Here is a 22,345-nt window from a genome sequence, read left to right as displayed (position 1 = left end):
TCAGGGTCTGGGGACACAACCCCTGTGCCGGCTGCCCGCACCCCGCCCGCACTGGCAAGGCTCATGGTGCGGGTGCTCACCGCCAACGGGAGGCAGCGGGAAGGTGAGCAGGGAAGAGCCGGGAGGCTCTGTTGGCGCGGACGAGGGGACCTCCGCTGTCGGCAGCACCGGGGGGGTGGCCGTCACGTTGTCACCTGCGGCGGAGACCGTGTCAGGCGTCCCCTCTAGGATGGGACCCCCATCGTGGCATTCGCTGCCCCGACTCACCCGCGGGGGCACAGTAGCAGCAGGAGTCCCCGTGGCCATCAACCAGCACCCGGCCCTGCGGAGGTCACTGTCACCATCAGCACCAACAGTGCCAGGACCGGCACCCGTGTCGCGGTCGTCCGTCCCCCCCCCCCCGCCCTCACCTGCGGGCAGCCGGCGGCGCGGTGCGGGCAGTATGGCGAGCACCGCACGGCCAGGCTGGGCAGGCACTGGCACACGTGGCACGGTTCCTCACGCCACCGCTCCCCCGGTGCGCGCCGGCGGCCCCGGGACTGGCACTGCCGGCACGGCGCCGTCTGGCACCTGCGGGACCGGGGCGGGGGGGGGGGGGGGGGGTCACCGGGCGCCCGCCGCTCGTCCATCGCCCCCCCGGTGCGCCCCCGCCGCACCTGCGCGCCTTGCGGTAGATGCCGCGGCAGTGCCGGCCGCCGCCGCGGGGGCTGGGGTTGGTGGGGCTGCGGAACGACCACTGCACGCTCTGCGTGCCGCACGGCCCGGGGCACTCGCCCCACGCCGACCACGCCGACCAGCCGCAGTGCACTGTGGACGGCACGGGCTCAGTGCGGGGGGCACCGGCACCCCCTGCCCAGGCCGCGGTGCCGCCGCCGCCGGGACTCACCGGCGCAGTCGGGGTTGTGCCGGCAGCGCCGCAGCTGCCCGCCCAGGCAGGCGCAGAGCCGGCAGTCCGCCTTCACCAGCTGCCCCGCGGCGTGCCGCAGCCCCGCCGCCTGGCACGGGCACTCCCGCGGCGGCACGCACCGGCCCTCGTCCAGCACCAGCCCCGCCGCGCACCAGCACCCTACGGCGGGGCGGGGCGCAGTGGGTGCTCCGCGCTGACCGACCCCCGGCCCGCCCCACCGCCGTCTGTGGGGCCCTCGGGGAGCCGCGGCCCCCGCGGCCCTCACCTGGGCTGCAGGGCCGGTCCTGCCGGCACGCGGCACCGCTGGAGACGTCGGCGCAGGACGCGGGGCAGGGAGCGCAGCGCCACGGCCGCAGCCCCTCCGGGCAGGAGGAGGTGTTGGGGCAGCCCCCCGGGGGGCAGGGGGCTGGGGGGGCGGGTTTGGTACCACTCACCAGTGGGGATCCGCCAGCCCCATGGAGCGCGCAGGGACCCACCAACAGAGCCCAACCATCCATCCCATGGAACCCACCAACCCACAGCGCCCACCCGACCCATAGAGTCCACGCCCCCCCCCACCAGGACCCTCTAACCCCACGGAGCCCACCTGCTCCTTGGAGCCCACTCACCCATGGAGCCGACCTCATGGAGCCCACCCCTCCCTTTGGGACCCACCTGCCCCACAGAGACCACTATGCTGCGGAGCCCACTCACCCACGGAAGAGCCCACTTGCCCTACAGAGCCCACCCACTCCATGAACACCCCCATCCCTACGGAACCCCCACCCCACAGGCACCCACCCGTTTCAAGAGCACCGGGGGTCTCTCCAGGCAGGTCGCCGCAGGGGCGGCCTCCATTCTGGGGGGGGTGGCATTGCCGCTGCCGTTGCCGCAGCCCCCCACAGCCCCCGGGGCACGAGGACCAGGGACCCCACTCGGCCCAGGCACCGTCAACTGTGGTGGGAGGCAGGTGGGAGGGTGGGACGCCCCATGGGACCCCTCCTGGGACCCCCCATGGGGCTTCTGCACCCACAGCCAGGACATTGGGGGATTTGGGGGAGTTTGGGAGGGTTCCGAAGAGATATTGGGGTTCTAAAGGTGTAATGGGGTGTCCCAAAGGGGATTTGGATCATCTGCGAGGTATTGGGATGCTGCAGGGGGGTATCAGGGGATCCCTGGGGGGTATTGGGAACCCCCCAAGCCCCCCCGGGTAGCCTCCGCCATGGCAACTCCCAGTTCCCCAGCACCTGGCTATAGGAACCCACGTCGGAATCCTGAAACCCCCACGGGATCCACCAAATTCCCCAGGAACCCCTCAACCCCCTGGGCAGTTCTGGCCGTGAGGATCCCCATGGGAAGCCCCTTACACTGCTGAGCAACCTCCGCCATGGAAACCCCCCAATCCCCCTTGGCACCCCGACCACAAGGACCCCCAAACCCCCCCCGGCACCCCAGAGTCCCCCTGGACTGCTGCCACCACGGCCCCCCCGCCCAGCGCCAGCCCCCCATTGCCGACAGCCGGGCTCACCGGGGCAGGCGATGCTGAAGCACTGCCGCTGCTCCGCAGCCTGCCCGCGGCACCGGTGCAGCACTCCAGGACGGTGCTGGCGGCAGCCCCGTGTGCGGTGCTGCAGGCCGGGGCCACAGGAATGGCTGCAGGTGCCCCATGGCCCCCATGGCCCCCACTCGCCGCAATCCCGCTCATCCTCCCCACCGGCACCGCAGTCCGACATGCCATCGCACACCTGTAACACCAGGGCAGCGCTGAGCCACGGAGGGGGGTAATGGCAGCACCAGAGCCGGGTTGGGGGTCCCTGTACCCAGATACCTGCTGGAAGGCAACGCACTCGCCCCCACTGCAGGCGTATTCGGCACAGGGACCCCCCGTCCTGTTGCTCTCACTGGTGAGGCTGCGGCTCCCTGCGGAGGTGACGGTCCACAGTGGGGTGCTCGTGGGGGGGCGTCCATCCCCATCCCCGACCCACAGCCCACGGCCCCCTGCCCTCACCGCAGAGCAGCTCGTCCTCGCCCCGGGGGCAGTCGGTGGCCCCATCGCAGACCCTCGACAAGTTGAGGCAGAGGCCACCATCGCAGGCAAAGTGCCCCGGGCACGGCGGGATGGCGGTGGAACCTGCGCCGGGGCACCGTCAACTGAGACCCCACCATGGACACCACCACCGTGGGGTGTCCCCCTACACTGGGTGTCACCGGGGAGGGGACGCCGGGGGTCCCAGCTGCATTGGCTCACCGCAGTGGTCCTCGCTCTCGTCAGAGCGGTCGCGGCACTGCGGGACGCCATCACAGAGGTGTCCATAGGGGACACAGTCGGTGCCGTGGGCGCAGGGGAAGTGTCCGGGCTCGCAGCCGCCAGCACAGCCCAGCTCATCGCTGCCGTCGCGGCAGTCGGCCTCGCCATCGCAGAGCCAGCCCCGCGGTGCGCACTCTCCGCTGCCGCACGTGAAGGCCGAGGGGCCGCACGCCGGTGCTGCGGGCAGTGGGGCAGCATGGGATGCCCATCCCCGTGGTCCCCACCACGCACCATCCCGGTGCAGGGGCCATGCGGTGCCGTGTGGGGCTTCGGCTGCCCCACAGCACCATCGCCCCTCACCTGCCGAGGTGTTGGTGGTGGGCACGGCAGCGGGCAGTGCTGCCGCACACCCCGCCGGGCTCTCATCCCAGCCGTCGCGACAGTCACCGACACCATCACAAACCGCAGCCTCGCTGATGCAGGAGCCATCAGGGCACGGGAGCTCCCCGGGGACGCAGGTCACCCGGTCTAGGGGGAAACACACATTGCCATGGGGCGATGCCACCGTGGTTGGGGGGTTCCGGCGTGGGGCTGAGCCTCACCTGGGCAGAACTCCTCATCGGTGCCGTTGGCGCAGTCCCGGTGGCCGTCGCAGACAGTGGTTGGGGGCAGGCACTGCGCGTCGGGGCACTGGAGGTGCCCAGGGGGGCAGACGCAGCCGCGCTCATCGCTGAAGTCGCCGCAGTCGTCGCGGCCATCGCAGCGGTGCGGGTACGGCACACAGCGGCCCAATGCGCAGCGGAACTCACCCGCGCCGCAGCTCGGGCTGCAGCCTGTGGTGGTGGCAGCTGTCAGGGACCCCGCACCATGGGGCTCAGACCCCCAGGGGCCGGGGGCTCAGGACCCCTCAGTCAGCCAGGAACTGGGGCTCAGGGACCCCTTTGCCGTGAGACTCAATTCCCAGGAGAGGGTGCTCAGACCCCCTCACTGTGGGGCACAGACCCCAGGGATGGGGAGCTCAGGATCCTTCACTGTGGGGCTCAGACCCCCAGGGTCATGGGGGTCAAGACTCCTCACTACGGTGTTCAGACCCCTTTGCTCATGGGGCACAGACCCCCAGGGATGAGAAACTCAGACTCTCTCCCTATGGGGCACAGATCCCCAGGGACACATGGTTCAGGACCCCTCACCGTGGCGCATAGTCACTCAGGGATGGGGCGCTCAGGCCTCCTCACCATGAGGCTCAGACCCCCTGTCCATGGGGCACACAGACCCTCAGTGTCAGAGGGCTCAGGACCCCTCACTATGGCATTCAGACCCCTTTGCCACGGGGCACAGCCCCTCAATGAACTGGGGCTCAGGACACCTCGCTGTGGGGTGCAACCCATTGTCAGCGCGTTCCTGCACGCCAAGACCCCCACAACGCCGCCCAACCTGGGACCCCCAGGCACAGCCATGGGGCCACTCGCCTGCTTCATCCGAGTCGTCGGCGAAGCCGCAGTCCAGCTCCCCATCGCAGACACGCTCGGGGGGGATGCAGCGGCCGCTGGCGCAGGAGAACTCGGGGGGCGCGCAGGAGGCCGTGGGGCAGCCGCTCTCGTCGGAGCCATCGCCGCAGTCGCGGACGCCGTCGCAGCGGGCGCCCCAGGCCAGGCACTGCCCCCCGGCGCAGCGGTGCTGGTGCGGGGCGCAGCGCGGGGCGCACACCTCGTCCGAGCCGTCCCTGCAGTCCTCCTCGTTGTCGCACACCCAGGCCCCCGGCACGCAGCGCCCGTCGGCGCGGCACGAGAACTCCCACGCGGCGCACGGCGCCGGCGGGCACGGCTCCGGTGAGGATGGGCAGTGCCAGCCACCCGCCGCGCACGTGCTGCGGGAATGGCGGCGGCTCAGCCCCACCGTGCTCCCCGGGGTCCCCATGGCTGCGCCGGGCCAGTGCCAGGCACGGACTCACCAGTTCTTGCAGCCCTGTTGCACCGCGGCACCGGCCGGGAAGGAGAAGCCGTCCCAGAAGCACGGGCACTCGTCGGGCTCGATGCAGCCTCCGTCTGCCCGTGGGGAGGGGGAAAGGGAGCATTGGGCCGTGGTGACCCAGCCCCGGCACAGGGCCCAGCCAGGCTGAGCCGACAGCACCACACCTGGTGCACAGGGCTGGGTTAGGCCCTCTAACACGGAGCGGAGCCACGGGCTGAGAAGGGGTCAAAGCACCGAGCACCACGGCCAGGAGGAGGGAGCTGGGTGCAAGGACAGCATGGCGGTCCCCACATCAGCCCCATGCCAACCCCACACCATCCCATGCAGCCCCATGATGGTCCAACACATCCGCACGCTAGCCCCATGCCATACCCATGACCCCCTTACCAGCCCACACCAGCTCCACATCAGCCCCACAACACCCCATACAGCCTCACACCAGCTCCATGCCACCCCACACTGTCCATGACACCACATGCCAGCCCCACACCAGCCTGTGCTGGCTCCACATCACACCATGCAGCTCCATACCATCCCCACACCACCCCACGCTGCCCCTGACACCCCACGCCAGCCCACACCAGGCACCCCAGCGCCCAGCCTCACCGTGCAGGACCTTCCCTGGGGGGCAGAAGCACCCCTCCAGGCAAGACAGGTCCCGGCAGCGCTCGGGGGGCTCGTGGCCAAGGTTGTGGCAGGTTGGAGGGCAGGGGGGTCCGCAGGGGTTGTACTCCAGCCCCCCATCACACTGCAGGGCTGCAGACAGGGGCCAGGGTTGGACCAGGCTGGGACCTCTCTGCCCCACAGCATCCACCCCCTTTCCTCCCCACCACTTGTCTGGTCCAGCCACGGGACCCCCCGCAGCCTTGTCCAGTGGCTGGTGACTCACGGCACAGCTCCTGGCTCCTCCATCGCACATGGACACCGCGCTGGCCGCACTCCTCGGCGTAGGTGGCAATGGCCGTGCACAGGCACTCACAGTCCCCACCAGAGTCACAGCTGCCGGCACAGTGGGTTTGGTGGGATGGGGACTGTGGGACCCCCAACCCACCCCAGCACTTACCAGCTTACCCCACTTACCCGCAGGCATCAAAGATGCACCAGTCGTAGAAGCGCTGGCACGGCACCACGTCGTGGCACGGCTCAAAGAGCCGCTGCCGGAGGATGCTGCAGCGCCGGCGGGCCCATGCTGCCCGGTGCGGGTTCTCCTGGGGGGAGCCAGTGCCACCATGAGCCTCCATCCCTCACCCAGCCCCCTGCCACCACCACCTCGGCTGCCCACTCTAGTGCGTACGGTGCAGGGGTGCCGAGCGCCGGCGGCGTCCACCTCGGGGCAGAGCAGGCTGAGGCGCCAGGAGTTGCCGAAGAGCTCGGCGCTGGGCTCCAGCACCCCTTGCCGGCTGGAGAGATCGTTCTCGGCATCGCCGTCGAAGTTGCCACAGAGCCCGGCCACACGGCCCCGGTGCTGCGGCTCCAGCCGGACGTAGACCCGTGTGCCTGGCACGGTGCGGTGCTCAGCGCCGGCAGCCCACTGCGGCACAGTGCCGAGCACCCCCTCCCCTGCGGGTCTCACCTCCATCCCAGAGCACCGTCAGCCCCATGTGGGTGAGGAGGAGGAGGAAGAGGCCGGCGCGCTCCAGCGCCAGCCCCGTGCCGGTGTAGGCTTTTGGGGGTCGCACCGGGACCCCGTTCACCGTCACATCCCTCCCTGCCAGGGCAGCGCAGGCTGTCAGAGACAGTGACCCCCCCCCAGCATGTCCCTGTCCCCCACCACCATCCTCATCCTCACCCCGCAGCATGTGCACCACGGTGTTGCCCATCACCACCACCACTGATTTGGTGCAGGTGACGCCACCGGTGCCGCAGGGCACGTTCTCGGCGGTGACAGCAAAGAGCCCGTCGGCTTCGCGTGCCAGCAGGTACTCGCAGTCACCGGGGAAGGAGAAGGCTCGGCCGTCGAAGGTGATGTAGTGGGGGTCCCCCGTGGCCACGCAGGTGCCGGCGCACTCCTCCCGGCTACAGTGCCAGCGCTGCTGCCGGCACACGCTGCGGGGCACAGGGCTCAGCCCCGGCGCGGTGTGCCCGGTGTCCCAGGTGGGGCTGCGGGGTCTCACCATGTGTTGCAGTCCCGGACGATGGTGTCGTTGGGCCGGTACAGCCGCCCGCCGTGCTGGCACGGGCACTCCGCCGGAGACACACAGCGCCCGTCCTGCCGGCACACAGCCCCCGTGAGCTGGATGTGGATCCTCTCCGGCACATCCCCATGGAGAGGGGGTCACCCACCAGGAAGACGGTGCCGGGGGGGCAGACGCAGCCGTCGGTGATGCCGGCGCAGGTGCCGTTGGGCTCGGCACTGTCACAGCGGCGCAGGCAGGAGCCCGGCGCATGGATCAGCCCCCCAGGGCACAGGGCTGCCATGGGGCAGGCGGCTGCGGTGCAGCGCCACGACCCGCCAGCACAGACACTGCAGGGACAGGGTACGGTGAGGGCAGCACCCGGCACCCACCAGCCTGGAGAGGCCCCACCCAGCCAGACCCATGCCAGGGTCTCCATATCACCCATCCCCAATTTACCTCATCCCATTCCATCCCATCCCATCCCATCCCATCCCATCCCATCCCATCCTATCCCATCCTGTCCTATCCCATCCTGTTTCCTTCCATCCTATTGTGTCCTGACAAGTCTTGCCATGTCCTATCCTGTCCCACTTTATCTATCCCACCACATCCTGTCCCATTCTATCCCATCTGTCCCATCCAGCTCCATCATGTCCCATCCTGTCCCCACACCATCCCTTCTCCATCCCATTCCCATTCCTACCCCATCCCATCACATCCTGATCCTATCCCCATTCCCATCACCATCCAATGCCCACCCCATCCCGTCCCCATCCCATCCCCACCACCCCAGCACTGTGTCCATCTCCAGCCATGCCGGGGGCCAGGGACGGGCTCTTCCTCGGTGGCCCCGGTGTGCTGCAGCAGGGACGGGCGATGAAAGCCGCCTATCCCGTGGTGCCATCCCAAACGGGCCATAGGGGGATTTCATCACACGCCTCCTGCCGCTGCCTCATCCCGCAGCACCGGATCAGCATCCCCCATCCCACCCAGCCCAGCCATGCCCTGGGCTCCAGCTGTGCCACGCACCAGGTGCTGCAGCTCCGGCGGATGTGGCTGCCGGGCGGGAGGAGCGTGGTGCCGTGCTGGCAGGGGCAGGCTCTGGGCGGGACGCACATCCCACCCTCGGCCAGCACCAGCCCGGCTGGGCACTGGCAGCCGGGGACACAGAGTCCGTCCAGGTCGCGGCAGGAGCCGGCCCCGTTGCTGTCACCACGCAGGTCGGCGCAGGTCTGGCCGCAGGGACGGCCACAGTCCAGGTACCGCTGCCCCCCACCACATGGCACATCTGTGGGGAGAGACGTAGGGATGTCGCTGACAGGGTCATCTCTGCCCTGCCATGCTCCATGCAGCCTTGGCACCAGCCCACACTACCCCCTGGCACGTGGTGGCTGCATCCACATCCTATTCCCATCCCACCCCATCCCACTGCCATCCTCATCCTGTCCCATCCTACCTCCAACACATCCCCATCGCATCCCATCCATATCCTATCCACACACAACCCACATCCCATCCCTTTCTGAGCCCATCCCATCCCATCCCCAACACATCCCTATCACATCCCATCCATATCCTATCCACATCCCACCCACATCCCACACTTTTCTCAGCCCATCCCATCCCCATCCCCATCCCATCCCTTTCTCATCCCATTCCACCCCATCCTCATCCCATTCGCATCCTCATTCTCATCCCATCCCTTTCTCGTCCCATCCCATGCCATTCCCAGCCTCATCCAATCCTCACAGTGTCCTACCCCATCCTTCTCTTCACCCCCATCTCCATTCCATCCACATCCCATCCCATCACCGTCTCCTCCTCATCCCCATCCCCATCCCGTTCACATCCCCATCCCATTCTCATCCCACCCCATCACCACTCTCCTATCCCATTCCTGCCCATCCCCACCGCAGAAGCTCTGGTTCCTCCACACCAGCTCCACTCCTTCCCGGCCACACTCCCGGGCATAGGCAGCCAGCACCGGGCACAGGCAGCGCTGCCCGTCCTGGCAGGTGCAGGCATCCCGCAGGCAGAGCTGCAGGAAAGGCTCCGGGTCCACGTCCTGGTGGCACGGCTGGGGGTGGCAGTGCACAGTCAGGCCACGGCACTGCCACTGGGCGCTGCCACTTGGCCGGGATGGGGACCCGTGGCACCTGGAAGGCCGGGCCCTGCAGGAAGGCGCAGGCAGCCTCGGCGAGCTCCTGCCGCCCGGCAAAGTCACCGCAGGGCTCCGGTGGGACGGGTCCGAGCGCAGGGCACTCGCTGGACACCCGGTACTTGTTGGCGAAGGCGGCGACGCTGATCTCCACATCACCCGCCGGCGTGGTGAACTCGTCGCCCTGGTTCCAGTTGTAGGTGCCGCAGAGACCCCGCACCTACCGCACCAGCACCGGCTCAGGATGGGATCCCACAGCTGGATCCCAGCCCAGCTCTGCCACCGGGCACCACCAGGAGCTGGGGCTGACCTTGTGGGCAAAGGCGGGCTGGAGGGTGATGTAGGCAGCGGGGGCCTCCACCCCCCACAGGACGTGGGCCCCGAAGGTCTGGAGCAGCAGGAATGCCGAGGACACGCGGCGGATGCTCAGCTCGGCACCGGCAAAGGGCAGCGTCACCTCCTGCCCGTCCACCGTCACCTCGCCTGTGCCGGCAGAGCGCAGCCACCTCAGGGCACAGCCATGGGCCGGGACCCCTCACCCGCCGCAGCACCGGGAGGGTCCCTGCACACCACCTGTGCCATGGAGACGAGCAGAGATCCGGCGGGCACTGACGGTGAGGAACCGGCGGCAGCCAAGGCGCTGGTGGCCATCGCAAGCCTCGTGCTCAGCCGTGATCAGCAGCTGCCCCTCCACGAAGTCCTGGGGCACAGAGACCCTGCTGTGGGGATCCCCGGGGCAACTCCTACCCCAGGGCAGGTCCCTACGGCCCCGGCACCACCACAGCCACCGCGGCGGCCGCCCTCACCTGCACCAGGGTGTAGGCACAGGCGCCCGAGAAGGAGAAGCGCCGGTGGTCGAAGGTGATGTAGTGGTGGCCGCCCAGCACCGCACACTCCCCGGGGCACCGGTCCTGGCTGCAGAGCCAGCGCCCGCCCTGGCACATGCTGAGGGCACAGGAGGGGACACCGGGATCACCGGGAGGGGACAGGACACACCGCGACCTCACTGGGCATGGATGTATGGCTGCTTGCCCTCCCCCTGCCCCAAACCAGCATCGTGCCCATCCGTGGGGTTCATTCCAGCCCGGTGATGCTGGATCCAGCCATGGCACTGCTCACCACCGGTTGCAGCGCTGGCGGATGCTCTGTCCCGGGCTGTAGCGCTGGCGGCGGTGGTGGCAGGGGCAGGTGCTTGGGGGCACGCACACCGCCCCATCCCGGTAGAGCCCTGGCGTGCACTCGCAGCCGCCGGCGCAGTCCTGGTGGCATGGCCCATCCTCGGCACTGCCGACAGCCGCGCAGCTGGCAGGGCATGAGGAGACGCAGTCTGAGAACCTCTGTCCCGCGCCGCAGTGCCGCTCTGCCGGGACACGCACCGCACTCAGCACCGGCACCAGCCCTGGCGGGTCGGACCTCGGTGCCGGAGCCCATTCCCGGATCCCTACCACAGAAGCCCGGCTGGCGCCAGTCGACGTTGGTTTGGTGCCGGGCACATTCCCGCGCATAGGCAGCGAAGGTGTCACAGACGCTGGGGCTCGGCAAGTGCCCGGCATTGCCGTCCCGGCACAGCAGCTCCAGGCACGCCGCGTGGAAGCCACCAGGGTCTACCTGGTGTGGGGATGGCGGGTGAGGATGGCGGGCCCGGCACCCCCAGTGCCCCAGCACCAGCTCTGCCCCTCACCTTGTCATGGCACTCACGGAAGGGCTCAGCCAAGAGCTTCCCGCACGTGGCCTCGGCTGCCTGCCGCGCCGCATCGCCCGCTGCACAGCCGGGGCTGAGCTCCACCACGTCCCTGCAGCGGGGCTGAGCCCGGGGAGACCCTCAGAGCTGGGCTGACCCCACAGGGACCCCAGGCACACATGGGGTCCTGGCACACCCCGGACCTGCCTCTGCCCCGGTACCTCGGGGCTGGTGTCTGGGATCTTCCAGGAGTTGCCAAAGCTGGCGGCAAAGGTGGCCACGTCCCCTCCGGGCTGCTGGAAGTCATCTGGGGACACAGGGAGGCTGCGGTAGGTAGGGCTCACGGCACATGGCCCCGGCACATGGCCCTGGCGCTGCATCTCCTCCCGCGTGGGCATTGCCACCCATGAGGTGACACTCACCGGCAGGGTCATCGTTGTAGGGGCCACAGAGCCCCCGTGTGCCGCCCCACAGCTCGGTGTCGACCGTCACCGTGACTGCCCGGCTCCTGTCCGAGGTCACCCGCACACCCAGCGCACTCGCCACGGCCACCCAGTCACCCAGCCACGTCACACTGATCCCTGCGGCACCACAGGGATTTGGGATTGGGATGGGGGCAAGGCAGTGGCTGGATCCCCCCAGCTGCAGCTTTGCCACCACCATCACCTGTGCCATCGGGGGTCTTGGCCCCACCAAGACCCAGTGCCACCAGTGGCTGGCCACCCACCCTCCCCTCACCGTTGTGCAGGTACGGTTGTCCCTCCGGCACCGCCACGCCATCCACAGAGATGTTCCGTCCCTGGGCCACCACCGTGCCCACCCCGAAGGCCATGTGCAGTGCCTGCGGTGGCACGGCATCAGCCAGGGCCGGGGCTGGCAGCCGCGGATGGCCAAGGACACCACAGCCACACCACAGGGCCGCGGCACGCCATGGGGGCAGACCAATGGCCCCACAGCCCCCAGAGAGGCTGTCTCTGAGGAGGCAGGGACCCCCCTTCCACTCCACCCCACTCCACAGCCAGTACCTGGGGATCGCCGGCAGTGATGGCGATGGCCCATGTGCCGTCAGCAGCAGCCGCCAGGGTGTAGGTGCACTCGCCGGAGAAGTGGAAGTGTGTCCCGTCAAAGGTGCGGTAGCGGGACCCTGCCCAGGTCATGCAGCCAGCCCAGAGGCCCCGGTGATGGGCGACCGCTCCATGCAGGGACACAGCAGGCAATGGCCGTGGGGACACCTCTCCTGCAGCAGGGAGGTGAGGCCACTCTGCAGCACCCCATGGGACCCACCAGCCCCCCCAGGACCCCCAGACCCACCAGCGAGGGGCAAGCGGGTGCAGGAGAGGCACGGTGCGCTGGAGCTGGAGCTGTTCCTCCAGCTGTGCCCCCAGGGGTGCCGGCAGCACTCGGACAGGCTCATAGCAGAGAGGTTGCGGCTGCCCGCAGTGTCCTGGCACTGCCATGTGCCATAGCAGTGCCCCAGCAAGCCTTCTCCTGCAGCACAGGGAAGCACCTTGTCTCCGCAGGTGATCACCGGGGACAATGGCATGGTGGTGCCACCGCACCTCAACACCCATCCCTACCTTCGGTGCAGTGGGGCCCGCTCCAGCCCTGGCAGCAGGCAAGCACCGTGCGGTTCCACACTACTGGCCGCGTCTCCGGGGGGCTGTGATATCAGGCATGGGATGCACAGCACGGGGATGGGTGCCCTGGTGCCCCCCCCTGTGCCATGCACTGCACACCCGCGCCGGCACTCACCGGTAGATGTAGCAGAGGGGGGTGCCGGATTCGGACTGGGGCTCGCCGTGGTCCCCACCATAGACCCGGCGCATTCTGTCCCTGTCGATCCGCCATCCCGCCAGGCTGTAGTGGTAGAGGCTGGCGCAGGGCACTGTGTCCTGGCGCCGCGGCGTCACCTCCTCCTCCGCCGTAACCTGCACTGTCCGCTCGCACCATCGCCTGCGTGGCACGGCAGTGACCATCGTACCCCCAAACCAAGCTGGGGATGGTGTCCCCGCACCACGCCGCATCCGAGATGCTGGCATGGGGCTGTGGCACTGAGGACTCACCCAGTGGCTGCTTCCACCACAGCCACGCACAGCAGCAGGGAGGCCAGGACCTCGCCGGGCACCCAGGATCGGTGCGCCATGGTCATGCCGCCACGGCTACCTTGGCAAAGGGGGATCTGTGTCACGAGTGGAGGACCCCCATGGATCTCACCAGCAGACCCCCAAGATGGGGACTCCCCAAAAGGGCCCCTCTTACCTGGGGGCTCCCCGCCCCGTCCCGGTTGGCTCTGGCACTGCCACAACCCCAGCCCCAGCACTGCTGCCCCCTTTTATGGTGTGGGGCTGCCCGATGGGGCCAGCTGTGGGGCTGGCGATTGGGCCCAGCTGCCGGGTGTGGTGGGGGGGTGAGGCCATGGGAGCCCCCATCGCCCCGTCTCCAGGGTGAAGCCCCCAGGATTGTGCTGGGACAGTGGATCTGGAGCCCCCCCGGGCGGCTCATCCCAGTGGGGCCACATCCTGGATCCGGCACGTCTGGGATTAAGCATTAGGAGCATAGATGTACCGTGGTACCCATAGCCTAGCCCCCTACCCCAGCAATGCCTGTTGGTGCCTGGGCCATGGACCCCCAAACCTGCCCCACAGGGACAGGGACACAGCTCCTGGCTCCTGCTGCCCCTTGGCTGGCCCACAGGGCTTTGCCCCCCCCCCACCCCGCCAGCCCCACAGCCGGGTCCCCGTTGTCTTCCTGCGTCCCCACATCACACCCAGCACCAGGGTTGTGTCCCCGCTGCCACCAGCCCCATGAGAGAGCCCCCCCATGTCTCTCCCCGTGTCCCCACACCACCTCCAGCCCCATGTGTGGGTCCCCCCATATCCCCCCGTGTCCCCCCACCCACAACGCCAACCCTTGCCCCTCCGGTGGCGGGGGGACAGGACCCGGTTCTCGGTCCAGGACGGCCCGGGCGGGGGGACACTGTGCGGGATAACGGGGGGGAGGGTACGGGACACGGAGCGGGCAGCGCGGGGGGGCGGCAGGAGCGGTTCACCCGGTGCCCGGGATGGGGGGGGCGGACCCGGCAGGGGCGGGGGGACCGGCGGCCACCGCGGGCGAGGCGGGGCCCCGCGACGGCAGCGGCGGCGGGGCAGGTAGGAGCGGTGGGAGAAGCGCCCCCCGCCCCGAGGCTGCGGTGACGGGCGCGTTTTGGGAGAGCGAGCACCGGGACCGGGACCGGGATCGGGACCGGGATCGGGATCGGGATCGGGATCGGGATCGGGACCGGCGGTGGAGGCACGAGCGGCCCCCGGAGGGAGGGGGATGAGGGGGCAAGAAGGGAGCAACGGGTGGGGGGGGTCAGGAAGGGCGGAGGGAGGAGGAAGGTGAGGGGGGTGAGGAGGGGCGGGGGGCAGGAAGGGAGCGGGGGAACCGGGGGGGGCGGGACAGGATGGCGGAGGGGGGGTCGGGAGGGGAAGCGCCGGGTGTGGTGGGACAGAGAGGGGAAAAGAAGGGGTTGGGGGGGGGGGTGTAGTGGGCATAGAGGGGGCTTGGGCACAGGGGGACATAGGGGGAATGGGATGGGGGGGGTTGCGAGCTGAGCATGGGGCGGGGTGGGGACATCCCACTGGTGGGTGACACCCCGGGATGTGTCCCCGGCTGCCACCCCTCTGCTGCCCCCCCCATCCATCCCTGACACCCCCTGAGACCCCCTGGGTGGGACGGAGGCAGCGGTGCCTGTCCCCCGCTGCCGTTTTGGGGGAAGCTCGGGGGGGGGGGCTCAGCCCATCCCACCCCACAGGGTCCCCCATGGCTAAGCCAGAGCCGGAGCCGGTGCTGGAGCAGGCGGAGGAGATGGAGGTGCCGGCTTGTGCCGGTTCAGGTGGGTCCTGCCCCTTCCCTGCCCATCACCTCACCCCACGGGGCTCCAGGGTCCCCAAGGGGCTATGAGGGAGCCGGTGGGGGACCCTGTGGCTTCGCACCCATTGTCTCCACAGCGCAGCTGCTGGTCCCCAAGGCCGAGGAGATGGCTGGGGGTGACAGCGCAGAGCTGGGGGCAGCCGGGGAGCTGGGGGGCCTGGAGCTCAGCTGCTCAGGTGAGGGTACAGGCTGGTGGCACCAGCACCCGGCAAACCCGCCAGGTGGCCGGCACAGCCCCGGCACTGCTGGGCACACGGTGGCAGCAGGGGGATGCTGGCTTGGTCCCCGTGTGCTGGAGCCACCCCTCCGTAGCACTGTGCCCCACCACCCGGCTGTGTGTGCCCCGCAGGGGACTGGCTGGTGAGGAAGGTGAAGGTGGAGGAGGAGGAGGATGAAGAGTGGCCGGATGGCCCCGGCACTGAGGCCCTGCTGGCGGGGCAGGCCGCGGATGGTGCCTTCCCCCACACCGTGGGCACACCGGACTGCGTCGGTGCCTGCGCCTGCAAACCGGAGCCGCTGCTCCCGGCGGAGCTGGGCTACGGCGCACTGCCCGCATTCACCCTGCCGCCGTGGCCGCTGCTGGGCCAGAGCCCGGCCGGCGCTGGTGGCTGTGAGCGCTGCTGCCAGGCACGGCTCAGCCCAGGGCTGCCGGCGGGCGATGGCGTTGGCAACGATGGCGAGCCCCAGCCCCACGGGTGCTGCAGGACGCCGGCCCCAGAGCGGCCCTTTGCCTGTGCGCAGTGCGGGAAGGGCTTCGGGAAGAAGGCTCACCTGACGCGGCACCTGCGGGTGCACACGGGCGAGCGGCCCTACCCCTGCGGGCAGTGTGGCCGCCGGTTCCGGCAGAAGATCCACCTGCGCTCGCACCAGAAGACGCACACGGGCGAGCGGCCCTTCCCTTGCCCCGAATGCGGCCGCCGCTTCCGCAAGAAGACCCACCTGGTGCGGCACCACCGCACGCACACGGGCGAGCGGCCCTTCCCCTGCGCCCGCTGCGGCCGCCGCTTCGCGCACAAGCAGCACCTCCTGCGGCACCAGCGCCTGCACGACGAGCCGGCGGAGACAGCGGACGGCGAGGGCGTCCCGGCCGAGCAGAAGCCTTTCCCCTGCCCCGAGTGCGGGAAGAGCTTCAGCTGGAAGAAGAACCTGGCATCGCACCGCCGGCTGCACCGCGAGGGCCGGCCCTTCGCCTGCGCCGAGTGCGGCCGCGGCTTTGGCGACAAGCGGCACCTGACGGCGCACCTGCGGGGGCACATGGGGCTGAAGCCCTTTGCCTGCCCGCACTGCGAGAAGACCTTCAGCCACAAGCCCAACCTGGCCACGCACCAGCTGGCGCACGCCGGTGAGCGGCCCTTCACCTGCCCGCAGTGCGCCCGTGCCTTCGCTCTGCACCAGCACCTCCTGCGGCACCTGCGGGTGCACACGGGCGAGCGGCCCTTTGCCTGCCCGCAGTGCGGCCGCCGCTTTGGCTCCCGGACCAACCTCGTGGCACACGCCAAGGCGCACGCCGGCACCCGGCCCTTCGCCTGCGAGCTGTGTGGCCGCGGCTTCGGGCGCAAGTCGCACTTGGCACGGCACCAGGCGGTGCACACCGGCACCCGGCCCCACGCCTGTGCGCAGTGCGGCAAGCGCTTCAGCTCCAAGACCAACCTGGTGCGGCACCAGGCGGTGCACACCGGGCACCGGCCCTACATCTGCACCCACTGCGGCAAGAGCTTCAGCCGCAAGACGCACCTCCTGCGCCACGAGCGCACGCACGCCACTGCCAGCACCACCGCTGCCGACAGCGTGCCACAGCAGAGCTGGACGGCACCCGCCGCGCCGGCACCCACTGCGATCTGCCCATGAGTACTGGAGGACCGGTGCTGGGATGGGGATGGCGGGGTGTGAGCAGCAGGATGTGCTGGGGACCCTGGGGACTGCGTGCTGGGACGTGGTGAGGTGTGCCGGGGTCCCTGGGAGCCGAGCACCAGGATGTGCCGTGCCAGGATGTGCCGCGTGTGCAGAAGGCCAAGTGCCAGGACATGCCAGGGACTCGGGGGGCTGAGCACTGGGCATGCTGGGATATGCCGGGATGTGCCATGGTTCCCAAAGGCTAAGCACCAGGATGTGCCAGGAGCCGAGTGTCTGGACATGCTGGGGTCCCTGGGCACCGGGACATGCCAGGACGTGCGGGGTCCCTGGGGACTGAGCACTGGGGTGTGCAGAAGTGAGGTGTGGAGGGAATCCTGAAGGCCGAGCACTGGAATATGCTGGGACATTCCAGGGATCCTGGCGGCTCCCAGCGATGCATCCTCAGTACCGCCCGCAGGCCGCTGACCCCGCAGTGGGGCTCACCGCCAGCTCCTACGCACACAACCCAGCCAGGACGCATCCTCCGGTGCCGGTTGGCTCCGGTGCCGTTCCCTATTGCCACCGGCAGCACAGCGCATGGCTCCGAGCGCAGCGCCAGGGCTGCCGGCGGCACCGTGGCTCTGAACCGGCGGGCGGGCGGGGGGGGACCATCCAGACCCGCCAATAAACCGGGTCTGCTCGAACGTGCCGGGGTCGGTATCGCGGCGGGGGCGCTGGGGCCAGCGGGAGCCGCGGGTGGGTCCCGTCCCGTCCCGTCCCGTCGCTGTGCGCGGGGCCCCGGTTCGGGGGGGGACGGGATGGACACGGTCACCGGGGGGGCGGTGCAGCCGCTCGTCTCCATGGCAACGGGAGGAGGGACCGCGGGGGCTGCCGGGAGCCGCCGTGCGGTGAGCTGCGGGGGGGGCGGAACGGGGCCGGAGGGGAGCAGGGGACACCCGGGGTGGGGAGGGGGGTTTGGGTCTGGGGGCCCCCCACGCGTGTCCTGCACCCCCCGAGGCCCCCCATGGATCTGTCCCACTCGTGTCCACAGGCCCCCTCAGCCCCTCACGGGCTCTGGACCCCACGCGTGTCCCTGCACCTCCAAAATACCCGTCCCACGGTGCGCCCCACACTTGTCCCTGCACCCCCAGGAAGCCCCACACGTGTCCCAGCACCCCACGGCTTGCCCGGTGCATGCCACCAGGGCACCTTGTGATTTGCCCCATGTCCCAGGGCACCCCGTGGTGCCCCCCCAGTACGTGGCCTCGTGCGCTAAGGGAACCCCGTACGTCCCTCTGCCCTTGCACCCCGGTATGCTCCATCATGTACCGCACATGTCCCCATACCCCTCAGGGCATCCCACATGTCCCCATGTTCTTGCACCCTTGGGATACCCCACTGTGTGCCCCACACGTCCCCATACCCTCCAGGGCACCCCATGGGTCCCCATCTCCCTGCATCCATGGGATACCCCATAGCATGCCTCGCTTGTACCCGTGCACCCCACAGGTGCCCCACACATGTCCATGCACCCCAGAGCATCCCAATGGGTGCCAGCCCCCAGCCCCATTTTCCCCCCCAGGCTCCAGCCCCACAGCTCAGTCTCAGGGTGTGCAGCGCTGCCTCTCCCATAACCCATCCCCTCCTTTTTCTCCCCCGTCAAGCTGACAGATCCAGGGTCCCTGGCTGGGATGGAGGGTCACAGCGAGGCGGCTGCCAAGGAGGAGGAGGAGGAAGAGGAGGAGGAGGAAGGGGTGCGGATCACCCCGCAGCTGCTGAAGGCCGCCACTGGCGAGTTTGCCCTGGAGTCCATCCTGCTGCTGCGGCTGCGGGGCCGCGGCATCGCGCACTTGGGCTGCCTGGGCGACTGCACCAACCTGGAGTGGCTGGACCTGTCCGGCAACGCCATCGCCCAGCTGGGGCCGCTGGCCGCCCTCCGCTCCCTCGCTGTCCTCAACCTGTCCCGCAACCGCGTGTCCAGCCTGGAGCCGCTCGCCTCCTGCCGCAGCCTGCAGAGCCTCAACCTGGCCGGCAACCTGGTGAGCAGCCTGCGGGCGCTGCGGTGCCTGGCGGGGCTGCGGCGCCTCGAGAGCCTGCGCCTGCGCGACCCCCTCGCCCGCCTCGACAACCCGCTCTGCGCCGGGGCCGCCTACCGCGACGCGCTGGCCGACATGCTGCCCGGCCTCAAGGCCATCGACGGCGAGCGGGTGGCCGGCCGCGGCAGCGAGCTCTACCAGCTCTGCCGGGATCTCGACAGCTCGCTGGGACACAGCGCCGGTGGCGGTGCCGGTGGCGGTGCCGGTGCTGACCCACCGCGCGCGGCTCAGCCCTGGGTGGAGGCTGGTTTCTGGGAGCCGCGGCCGCCGCGGCGCAGCTCCATCATGGAGGAGGCGTACAGGCAGTTCGGGGAGGTGCTGCAGGAGTGCCGGGAGCTGGGCCGCCGCGCCGATGACACCATCGCCCAGGCGGAGCGGGCGCTCAGCACCCGCCATGACCCCAGCTCCTTTGTCTTCTGAGCCATGGCAGGCCCAGCCCCATCGACAGAGGAGCTGAGGGAACGGGCAGCTGGGGCAGTACCAGCCATGGGGCCGCTTGGCTCTGCTCCATCCCTGGGGCTCCCTGTGCCTGGTGGAGCAGTGAGGGGAGCAGCGATGGCCTTGGAGACCTGGGGCCAGCCTTGAGCTGTCCAGCCTGGAGGAGAGGCTGCGGGGCTGGGAGGTGACACACAGGGACCAGGAGATGGTCTGGGAATGTCATGAGGACACTGTGGGGACCAGGGAATGTCACAGGGACATTGTGGGGCCATCGTGGGGACCAGAGGATGTCACGGGGACATGGTGGGGACTGGGGGATGTTGTGGTGGCCATGGCACATCATGGGGACGTCATGGGGACCAGAGGACATCGTGGGACTGGGGGACATCACAGGGCCATGGGGATGTCACATAAACATCACGAGGCCTGGGGGCCACCATGGGGCTGTGCAGTAAAGCCGTGCTGTCCTCACATGTGTCCTCCCAGGTCCCTCCGTGCTGGGTCGTCCTGGGCACCGAGCAGCCAGGGGGAACTTGCTCCTCATCCCTCCTCCCCACTGGGGACAGCGGGTGGGGGGTGATGAACCTGGAGCCCCCCCATCCGAGCCCCCTCAGTCCCCTGATGGGAATAACAGCAGCGACACCAGGAGCCAGAGCCGGGTTTACTGCTGAGTTGTGGTGGGCAAGGGGTGTCCTGCGGTCACGCAGTGCTGGGGGGCGGCAAGCGGGGGGACCCCAGGGTGGTGTCCATGTCCTCGGGGTGGCGGTGGCCTGGAGGGGGACATGGAGGGGGGCTGGTTGCGAGCGGGACCCCTCACCCCCCGTCACCCACCTCATGTCCCCAGGGCCAGCTCGCCCTGGAGGTGCAGCCCTGGGAGATGCCCCCTGCTTGGGGGTCCCAGTCCGGCTCTGATCACAGCAGAGGAGCCTCCCCCCCATCCCAATGGGGGTGCTGGGGTGCTGCTGGTGGCACCTACCGTGAGGGGCTGGGGCCTAGGCTGGCAGCCCCTTGGAGAAGGCGTACATCCCGGGCAGGTACAGCGCATCCCCACCCCTGCCGGCCTCCTCCACTGCCCGGCACTCGGCCTCGTCCCGGTGCTTGATCTCCTGCGGGGCAGAGAACAGTGCTGGCACCCACCGCGGCACTGCCCGGTGCTGGTGCTGGTGCTGGGGGTCAGCTCACCTTCACTGCCAGGTGATGGCTGGGGCCGCAGTTGTGGTACTTGTCCAGCACCTTGGAGACATCGCTGCTGTCAAACTTGTAGCAAGCCAGGCAGGTCGGCTTCCTCTGCGGGGAGAGCATGGCATGTTCATGTCATAGCAACACAGCATCTTAGAATGGTTTGGGTTAGAAAGGTCCTTAAGATTTTCCAGTTCCACCAGAGCAGGTTGCTCAATGCCTCATCCAACCTGGCCTTGAACACTGCCGGGAATGGAGCACTCACAACCTCCCTGGGCAACCCATTCCAGTGCCTCACCACCCTAACAGGAAAGAATTTCCTCCTTATATCCAATCTAAACTTCCCCTGTTTAAGTTTGAACCCATTACCCTTCGTCCTGTCACTACAGTCCCTGATGAAGAGTCCCTCCCCAGCATCCCTATAGGCCCCCTTCAGGTACTGGAAGGCTGCTATGAGGTCTCCATGCAGCCTTCTCTTCTCCAGGCTGAACAGCCCCAACTTCCTCAGCCCGTCTTCATACGGGAGGTGCTCCAGCCCCTGATCATCCTCGTGGCCCTCCTCTGGACTTGTTCCAACAGTTCCATGTCCTTTTTATGTTGAGGACCCCAGAACTGCACACAATACTCCAGGTGAGGTCTCACGAGAGCAGAGTAGAGGGGCAGGATCACCTCCTTCGACCTGCTGGTCACGCTCCTTTTGGTGCAGCCCAGGATACGGTTGGCTTTCTGGGCTGCGAGCGCACACTGCAGCCGGCTCATGTTCAGTTTCTCGTGGACCAGGACCCCCAGGTCCTTCTCTGCAGGGCTGCTCTCAATCCAGTCTCCCCCAGCCTGCAGCTGTGCCTGGGATCCGGCCAGCCTGCGTGCCACTCGCCGTGCCGTGGCTGGAGCCACTGTCCCCCCCAGCCCTCCCTGGGCGGGGGCAGATGGAGGTGCTGTGTCCCTGTGGTTCGTGCCTGCTGCCAGCTTCAACTCACCCGGTTCTCCAGGACCCTGCAGTTCTGCCGGCGCGGTGCCCGCTTGCTGCAGGCCGTCTGCACCAGGTTGACCCGCAGCTGGACAAAGGTTCCGGAGGAGTCTTCCTGCAGGGATACGGGAGGGCAGGTCAGCCACAGCAGGGGGATGGGGCGGCTGACATGGGGCTGTCAGCGCCATACCCTCTGTGCCATGCCAACCCAGCGCCAGGGGCTGCTTAGCACATCGAGGGGACCCCAACCCCAAGGGGACATCCGGCTTGCTGGCACCTCATGAGGAGGGCCGAACTCGGGGTCCCAGAGCCCACAGCCCTTCCTAATTGACAATCAAGGCTCAGTGTCGGTGCTCCTGGTGCAGCCAGGCGCCAGTGGTTAATGAGTAGCTGAGCTCTGACCCCCACAACCATCCGTGCCCGTGGGGCTGCTCCCTGGCCCTCCTCCAGGACGCTCCGTCACCCCGACCCCCTCCCCACCATCCCCGGGGACACGGGGCCGGAGGCTCGGCTGCCTCCGCAGCCCCCGCGCTCACCCGCTCGACGGCCCCTTCCACCGCCTGCTCCTTGAAGAGGAAATGCACGCTGCTGCGCCCGTGGAAATAGTCCAGCACCTCCTTCACCACCCGCCGCTGCAGCGGGGACTGGCCGGCGGCAGCCAGGGCCACCAGGCCCAGGCAGAGGGCTAATGGGAGCCTCATCCCTGCGGCAGGGGCCTGCCTGACCCCGGGGAACCGCAGCGATCGACCCGCCGCCGGTGTTGGTCTTTCATTAACCGATTTCCTGGGATCTGCCCTCTTTTCCGCCCCGGGGCCGGCCCCGCTTGCGCAGCGTGTATGCCCCCCCCCCCCTCCCC

The 22,345-nt window shown here is 69.1% G+C and overlaps 4 protein-coding genes across 6 annotated transcripts in view; 2 read left to right on the top strand and 2 right to left on the bottom strand.

Moving 5' to 3' along the window:
- The window catches only part of LOC136009033 (SCO-spondin-like), a 30,059-nt gene extending 16,569 nt beyond the window's left edge, over nucleotides 1-13,490 (bottom strand). The window contains exons 1-41 of the mRNA XM_065669121.1: nucleotides 13,321-13,490; nucleotides 13,125-13,220; nucleotides 12,814-13,014; nucleotides 12,639-12,721; nucleotides 12,373-12,549; nucleotides 12,087-12,298; nucleotides 11,800-11,902; nucleotides 11,484-11,642; nucleotides 11,283-11,368; nucleotides 11,062-11,184; nucleotides 10,826-10,988; nucleotides 10,500-10,740; nucleotides 10,187-10,325; nucleotides 9,954-10,080; nucleotides 9,691-9,863; nucleotides 9,379-9,600; nucleotides 9,134-9,299; nucleotides 8,252-8,510; nucleotides 7,389-7,569; nucleotides 7,220-7,314; nucleotides 6,895-7,151; nucleotides 6,679-6,813; nucleotides 6,400-6,602; nucleotides 6,186-6,313; nucleotides 5,995-6,104; nucleotides 5,712-5,861; nucleotides 5,086-5,179; nucleotides 4,604-5,001; nucleotides 3,737-3,967; nucleotides 3,495-3,662; nucleotides 3,135-3,371; nucleotides 2,879-3,017; nucleotides 2,715-2,796; nucleotides 2,415-2,631; nucleotides 1,688-1,840; nucleotides 1,173-1,313; nucleotides 887-1,066; nucleotides 657-807; nucleotides 411-570; nucleotides 268-322; nucleotides 81-194 (exon numbers count right to left, since the gene is read on the bottom strand). Of these exons, the coding sequence (XP_065525193.1) occupies nucleotides 81-194; nucleotides 268-322; nucleotides 411-570; nucleotides 657-807; nucleotides 887-1,066; nucleotides 1,173-1,313; nucleotides 1,688-1,840; nucleotides 2,415-2,631; nucleotides 2,715-2,796; nucleotides 2,879-3,017; nucleotides 3,135-3,371; nucleotides 3,495-3,662; nucleotides 3,737-3,967; nucleotides 4,604-5,001; nucleotides 5,086-5,179; nucleotides 5,712-5,861; nucleotides 5,995-6,104; nucleotides 6,186-6,313; nucleotides 6,400-6,602; nucleotides 6,679-6,813; nucleotides 6,895-7,151; nucleotides 7,220-7,314; nucleotides 7,389-7,569; nucleotides 8,252-8,510; nucleotides 9,134-9,299; nucleotides 9,379-9,600; nucleotides 9,691-9,863; nucleotides 9,954-10,080; nucleotides 10,187-10,325; nucleotides 10,500-10,740; nucleotides 10,826-10,988; nucleotides 11,062-11,184; nucleotides 11,283-11,368; nucleotides 11,484-11,642; nucleotides 11,800-11,902; nucleotides 12,087-12,298; nucleotides 12,373-12,549; nucleotides 12,639-12,721; nucleotides 12,814-13,014; nucleotides 13,125-13,220; nucleotides 13,321-13,490 (6,679 nt within the window). The remainder of the gene's footprint in view (nucleotides 1-80; nucleotides 195-267; nucleotides 323-410; nucleotides 571-656; nucleotides 808-886; nucleotides 1,067-1,172; nucleotides 1,314-1,687; nucleotides 1,841-2,414; nucleotides 2,632-2,714; nucleotides 2,797-2,878; nucleotides 3,018-3,134; nucleotides 3,372-3,494; nucleotides 3,663-3,736; nucleotides 3,968-4,603; nucleotides 5,002-5,085; nucleotides 5,180-5,711; nucleotides 5,862-5,994; nucleotides 6,105-6,185; nucleotides 6,314-6,399; nucleotides 6,603-6,678; nucleotides 6,814-6,894; nucleotides 7,152-7,219; nucleotides 7,315-7,388; nucleotides 7,570-8,251; nucleotides 8,511-9,133; nucleotides 9,300-9,378; nucleotides 9,601-9,690; nucleotides 9,864-9,953; nucleotides 10,081-10,186; nucleotides 10,326-10,499; nucleotides 10,741-10,825; nucleotides 10,989-11,061; nucleotides 11,185-11,282; nucleotides 11,369-11,483; nucleotides 11,643-11,799; nucleotides 11,903-12,086; nucleotides 12,299-12,372; nucleotides 12,550-12,638; nucleotides 12,722-12,813; nucleotides 13,015-13,124; nucleotides 13,221-13,320) is intronic.
- Nucleotides 13,491-14,163: 673 nt separating this feature from the next.
- On the top strand, nucleotides 14,164-17,467 carry ZNF467 (zinc finger protein 467). Of its 3 annotated transcripts, none has more exons than XM_065667056.1 (4): nucleotides 14,164-14,210; nucleotides 14,858-14,938; nucleotides 15,054-15,152; nucleotides 15,326-17,467. In XM_065667056.1, the coding sequence occupies exons 2-4, from the start codon at nucleotides 14,866-14,868 to the stop codon at nucleotides 16,822-16,824; spliced, it is 1,671 nt and encodes a 556-aa protein (XP_065523128.1). In that variant the 5' UTR covers nucleotides 14,164-14,210; nucleotides 14,858-14,865; the 3' UTR covers nucleotides 16,825-17,467. The 3 variants fall into 3 exon arrangements, with proteins under 3 accessions (XP_065523128.1, XP_065523127.1, XP_065523126.1); XM_065667055.1 differs by having other exon boundaries at nucleotides 14,165-14,352; XM_065667054.1 differs by lacking the exon at nucleotides 14,164-14,210 and having other exon boundaries at nucleotides 14,647-14,938.
- Nucleotides 17,468-17,680: 213 nt separating this feature from the next.
- Nucleotides 17,681-19,816, top strand: LRRC61 (leucine rich repeat containing 61). Its single transcript, XM_065667086.1, has 2 exons — nucleotides 17,681-17,717; nucleotides 18,474-19,816. The coding sequence occupies exon 2, from the start codon at nucleotides 18,501-18,503 to the stop codon at nucleotides 19,323-19,325; it is 825 nt and encodes a 274-aa protein (XP_065523158.1). The 5' UTR covers nucleotides 17,681-17,717; nucleotides 18,474-18,500; the 3' UTR covers nucleotides 19,326-19,816.
- A 169-nt stretch (nucleotides 19,817-19,985) lies between these two features.
- Nucleotides 19,986-22,289, bottom strand: RARRES2 (retinoic acid receptor responder 2). The gene is made up of 5 exons (XM_065667092.1): nucleotides 22,026-22,289; nucleotides 21,500-21,604; nucleotides 20,526-20,630; nucleotides 20,320-20,449; nucleotides 19,986-20,113 (listed from the first exon to the last, which is right to left on the bottom strand). Exons 1-4 carry the CDS (start codon nucleotides 22,188-22,190, stop codon nucleotides 20,336-20,338), a joined length of 489 nt encoding a protein of 162 aa, XP_065523164.1. The 5' UTR covers nucleotides 22,191-22,289; the 3' UTR covers nucleotides 19,986-20,113; nucleotides 20,320-20,335.
- Between the last annotated feature and the right edge of the window lie 56 nt (nucleotides 22,290-22,345).

The sequence above is a fragment of the Lathamus discolor genome, chromosome 2, assembly GCF_037157495.1.
Source record: "Lathamus discolor isolate bLatDis1 chromosome 2, bLatDis1.hap1, whole genome shotgun sequence".
Classification (NCBI taxonomy): Eukaryota; Metazoa; Chordata; class Aves; order Psittaciformes; family Psittacidae; genus Lathamus; species Lathamus discolor.
This window is presented reverse-complemented; position numbering and strand designations above follow the sequence as displayed.